This window comes from Scomber scombrus, chromosome 19 (genome assembly GCF_963691925.1).
Source record: "Scomber scombrus chromosome 19, fScoSco1.1, whole genome shotgun sequence".
Lineage (NCBI taxonomy): Eukaryota > Metazoa > Chordata > Actinopteri > Scombriformes > Scombridae > Scomber > Scomber scombrus.
Window position 1 is genome coordinate 1,532,700 of NC_084988.1, and position 5,295 is coordinate 1,537,994.

The 5,295-nt window shown below is 35.0% G+C and overlaps 1 protein-coding gene across 2 annotated transcripts in view; it reads left to right on the forward strand.

The window, feature by feature from the left end:
* Window positions 1-5,031, forward strand: part of zfyve21 (zinc finger, FYVE domain containing 21) — a 15,093-nt gene extending 10,062 nt beyond the window's left edge. The window contains exons 5-8 of one of the 2 annotated variants that reach the window (XM_062440561.1): window positions 1,265-1,356; window positions 1,663-1,716; window positions 3,679-3,809; window positions 4,430-5,031. In XM_062440561.1, coding sequence (XP_062296545.1) covers window positions 1,265-1,356; window positions 1,663-1,716; window positions 3,679-3,809; window positions 4,430-4,465 — 313 coding nt within the window. In that variant the 3' untranslated portion in view covers window positions 4,466-5,031. The remainder of the gene's footprint in view (window positions 1-1,264; window positions 1,357-1,662; window positions 1,717-3,678; window positions 3,810-4,429) is intronic. The other variant, XM_062440560.1, reaches the window with a different exon arrangement.
* Window positions 5,032-5,295: the final 264 nt, after the last annotated feature.

Below are 5,295 nucleotides of genomic sequence, written 5' to 3' on the forward strand. Positions count from 1 at the left end.
GTATGTTAACATATCAACATTTATAATTATATTCAACATGTCCATCAACAATGAAAAGATGGAAAGAATGAATGAAAGTATTGTGTGTGTTCATCCAAATCTTATAATAATAGATAATAAAACCTTTTTATAGTGCTTCATGAGGTATATATATAAAATACACAAATCATAAAATAATTGTGTTATAAAAGAGCACAAATAAATACTATTTGATGGGTTAAAATTATTTCAATGTAGGAAGAAAAGCAACAATTGACTAAACATATTTAAAGGAGATAAAAAACAATTTAAGGAAAATTAAAACTAATAAAATAAAGAGACTGATTAAAAAAGTGTTTAAAGAAGAGTTAAAAGGTAATATCTTCTTTGCCAAATAATTCCACTGTTGTCTAATAATTACTTTATTAATATATTATATATAAACATAATTAAGTCACACTGTTGAATTATGTTCCCTCGTTACAAAGAAAGCCAAAATCACTCATAATAATGATTTCTGGTGTAACGACCATTACGGCCTCACGGTGGCGCTATTGTCCAAGTTTATTCTGTTTGAATCAAGTGAAATCTGATCTGAAGAAAAAAATGAAACATATTCTGAATCACATGTGAACTGATGTCTGTATGAAGTAGATTTAATGTAATGTGGAGCCAGATCAGAGCTAGATCAGAGCCAGATCAGAGCCAGATCAGAGCTAGATCAGAGCCAGATCAGAGCCAGGTAAGAGCCAGGTCAGAGCCAGATCAGAGCCAGATCAGAGCCAGATCAGAGCCAGGTAAGAGCCAGGTCAGAGCCAGATCAGAGCCAGATCAGAGCCAGATCAGAGCCAGATCAGAGCCAGATCAGAGCCAGATCAGAGCCAGAGAGTCTTTAAAAGGGTTATAATTAACAGATATATTATAAAATGTGCTTATTAGTCCTTCAAATATTTAATGTTTCAAGTTTATTTTATTTGTGCAGACCTTATAAAACCAAAGGCACACAAAGGCAGTTATATCTATGTATATACAAGCATCAGGATATTTATCTACATCGCAGATTTTTATAAAAAAGAGCAAAATTAAAAGTTTAAGCACAAATATAAAAACTCAAAGTAGTCAGATAACAAATAGAAACACACTTAAAACAACAGCAGGTAAAATATAAAGTGGAAATCAGTTAAATGGAGTTAAAATAGAATAAAAAACAAACATAATTACCAGTTTATTTGGTTTTTATCTGTTTTTATTATGAACTAAATGTATTTCCTGTCTCTCTCCTCAGGTACATGTTCCTGGACGGTGAGAGTCACTTCGAGGTGGAGTTGTCTCGGATCTCCAGCATGCAGATCCTAACAGACGGGACGAGTCCAGGAGGTGAGACCACACAAAGAAAACCATCAAATATAACATATTTAATTAAAACATTTCAGTTTATTACTTTTATTTATGTTATAAACGAGCTGAGACGTTCTCTGCTGCTGCTGCTGCTGCTGCGTCTCCACTGGATCCACAAACCAGCTGACAAGTTTCTGAATTAACACTAAAAAGCCTGTTTGATCTTTTCTCTGCACTAACATTAACACACTCTTTCTCCTCTGCTGCTTTCACACTGTCCTTTTCCTCCTCCTCTTCCTCCTCCTCCTCCTCTTCCTCTTCCTCTTCCTCTTCTCACTGGCTCAGAGAATGACATTCACACTTACACCAGTCTGCTGGACAGTCAGTGTATCTCTGAAGGTTAGCGTCCGTCTGTCACTCGTCGTTGTCTCTGATGTGTTTTCTCTTCTTTTTTGCATCTGTCTGCATGAAGCTGCATGAAAATAAAACAGTTCTTTATGTTTATGCCTCATGCAATAAACACTCGTACACACAGATTCATTCTTAAAAGTTAAAAGTGTACGAGAGATTTATGAGAACTCGCAGCATTCACCAATTATCTCGTATTTAGGATTTTCTCTGCCGTTCAAAGCAATAAAACTTGACTTGTTGTTACCGGATGAAGTTAATAGATTCATAACTTTGAATACATTTAGAGTCGTAATATATAAATTACATGGTGACATTAACCTGTTTGTAGAAGTATAACTTTTAGTAGTAAAGTAGTATTAGGCTTAATATTATCAGTCATTTAAATTGGCAGTTGAAATTATGATAAAAGGCTCAGTGATAAATAAGGGTTGGTAAGATGATCAATTCAAAAATATCTGTTAAAAACTAGTTTTAAAAGCAGCATCAGGTTTGTTAAAATGTACATTTAGTATTTTTGTTGGTTTTATATCATTTGAAATGTCATTTGCACCATTTTTTTACCAAAAGTGAGACTGAATGCTCCTGAAAATGTCAAATGGTGTAACCACAAAAGAATGATACATATTACATATTTTATCCACCTAGAAAGAAAGAAAGGAAGGAAGAGGAGAAAGAAAGTTGAGTAAAGATAAAACAAAGAACAATAAGTAGGAAGAAAGAAAGAAAGGGAGGATGAAAAGTAAGAACAGGACGTTGGAGGAGAAGGAAAGAAAGAAAGAAAGAAAGAGGAGGAGGAAGATAAATAAATAACTAAAAGTAGGAGGAAAGAAAGGAAGGAGGAAAGAAAAGAGGAGGAAATAGAGAAGGGACAACAAGAAGTTGGAGGAGAGAAATAAAGAAAAAAAGGAAGAAGAGAAAGAAAGTTAAAAGGAGGAAAGAAAGAAAGAAAGAAAGAGAGGTAACCACAGTAGAATGATAAATATTACATATGTTATCACCTACAGTGTATTTAAGTGGACTTATACTAATAATGACTTCATTTAAAACACGTAAATGGTTCCTGATCTCCATGGTAACCAGAGTTAATGTAATATATAGAACAATTGTATTCCATTACCTTTATTTAATATAAAAGTTATAATGTAAGATCATGCCAAACTAGTTGATATGGTGTTTTATTGAGAATTTACTGTTTTTAAGCAAGTTGAATTATTTGGTACAAAGTTTTTATGGTTACACCACTTAGACATTTTTGCCATAATCCTCTAATATATTCTCTCTAAATGGATTAAAAGCAGAAATTTGATGCTGGGACCACAAAAAAAGAATGTGTGAAGTTATTCATATGTTTAGTTTCACATTTTAACCCTTTAAATGTGTCTTTGATCCTTTCATCATGTGGTTGTTTATCAGGTTTTTATCATTTTGAATCACGTTCATTCATCAAGTTATGAAAAGCATGAAGGAGCATTTTCATTCTTGTCTCATTGATTTCAATCATTTAGTCCTTCTATGAGTTTCATTTTTCCTCCTCTGACATCTGCATGTATTGATCTTTGTTTTAAACATGTTGTTATTGATACTGTTGAGACTCAGAGATCAGAAACATGATCTCATGAGAAAAAAGAGGTTCTTGATATTTTCAGTTTTGGTTTGTTCATTTTCTTTTTCCCTTTTTTATTATTATTATTATTGAACCTGATCTTTGGTGTTGTACGTGAATAACCTGCAGATGTTTATAGTGAGCAAACAAATAAATGGATAATTAGTAATAGCACTTATTTAAACTGTTAATGACAAACTTTAAAATTTGTTTTTTCAACAAAACTAAATAATATAAATGTTATTTGAAAAAAAGGCTCATATATTTCTCTCTGTGTGTGTGTGTGTGTGTGTGTGTGTGTGTGTGTGTGTGTGTGTGTGTGTGTGTGTGTGTGTGTGTGTGTGCAGGAGGAACCTCGCGGGCTAGCGGCATGCTCCTCCACTACAAACCGATGGGCTCTCAGGACGCTGAGCAGCTCCGCATGGAGGCAGCAGACGATAAGAAAGTGGCCTCGCTGTGGTTGGCTGCGATGCACAAGGTGGAATAAAACTCACACAGTCTAAACAAACCTTTTTATTATTGCACATTAAGAATAAAATACATAATACAGATTTTTTTTTTTAGATTTAAGAAAAGAAAACAATAACTAACAAAAGAGAAATGTGCAGAAGGAGCCAATTAAACCCATTAAACCCATTAAAGGCTCGACAGTCGACACCCATAACAACACATCCAGCTCACATGTTTCACTGGTTCTGCTGAGCTTCATAATACAGGAAGAGCAGGACTGGGAGACACTGCATTATATTCTCCTATAGGCCAAAATACAGTTAAATGATGTTATATCTGGTGAAGACCCCCCCCCCCCCTTTTTGAAGCTATAGCTCTAAAATGATGCAGGAATGCATGAAAGAGTCATATTTTGACAGGGGGATTTTTAAAAAAGTAGTTTTAATGGGAACATATTTGTCCTTAAGGATGTTGGTGTAACACGTGTTTCTACACAGTGCAGAAGGATTGATGCCATATGCATGAACACAGCACAAACATGTTGATTAGTGAGTTACAGATCATTAATAACTTTTAGGAACTTGCAGATTTCAGTGTGTTTTTTAACCTTCCTGCATTAACTCGTCTTTCACTTCGTCTCTTCTGCAGGCGGCAAAACTTCTGTATGAAGCTCGAGATCAGTGATGAAGACTGAAGCCAGAGGCAGCACACACCCAAGTGCTCTCTCTCTCTCCTTCTCTCTCTCTCTCTCTCCTTCTCTCTCTCTCTCTCTCTCTCTCTCTCTCTCTCTCTCTCTCTCTCTCTCTCTCTCTCTCTCTCTTTCTCTCTCCTTCTCTCTCTCTCTCTCTCTTTCTCTCTCCTTCTCTCTCTCTCTCTCTCTCTCCTTCTCTCTCTCTCTCTCCTTCTCTCTCTCTAACTCTCTCTCTCGGGGGGGGGGGGCTTCGGTATCATTTGGATTTTTTTATTAACGCCAGTTCTGATTCCGCTTTTATCCGTCTGATCCGGTTTCCTCATCCGTTCTCTTGATACCAGTTTATTCTTATCATGGTAATTTTTTTGCAATGAAAAGAAATGTTTATAGAAAGAAAGAAAGAAAAAAACAAACAAAAAAACAGACTTTATTACCTCCTATAACGAATACTTTGTACATCATGTTTACCACAACCGCTGTCGGATGGTTGTTGTAATTATTTTACACATTTACATCTCAGAGAGTTCTTTAATCCTCTTTGATTTATGCAGCATTAATGTTTCTAAAGCTCGACATCATCAGTTCATATCTGCTGATGTTGGAAAGTTTCTCATTTAATTCCTGGTTGATATTTTTCAGATTTGAGCTGTTTTCATTCGCCAGGTAATCCTTTTTTTTTTTATATAGTGCCACTTTGTTTTTCTCCCTTTTTGACGTTTATAACATCCATGAAACGTGACCTTTTCCTTTCATAAACCATTTTTTTTATATTTTCAGATGAAGGCACAGTTTGTTCAAAGTTTAAATGACGACACGGTAATTT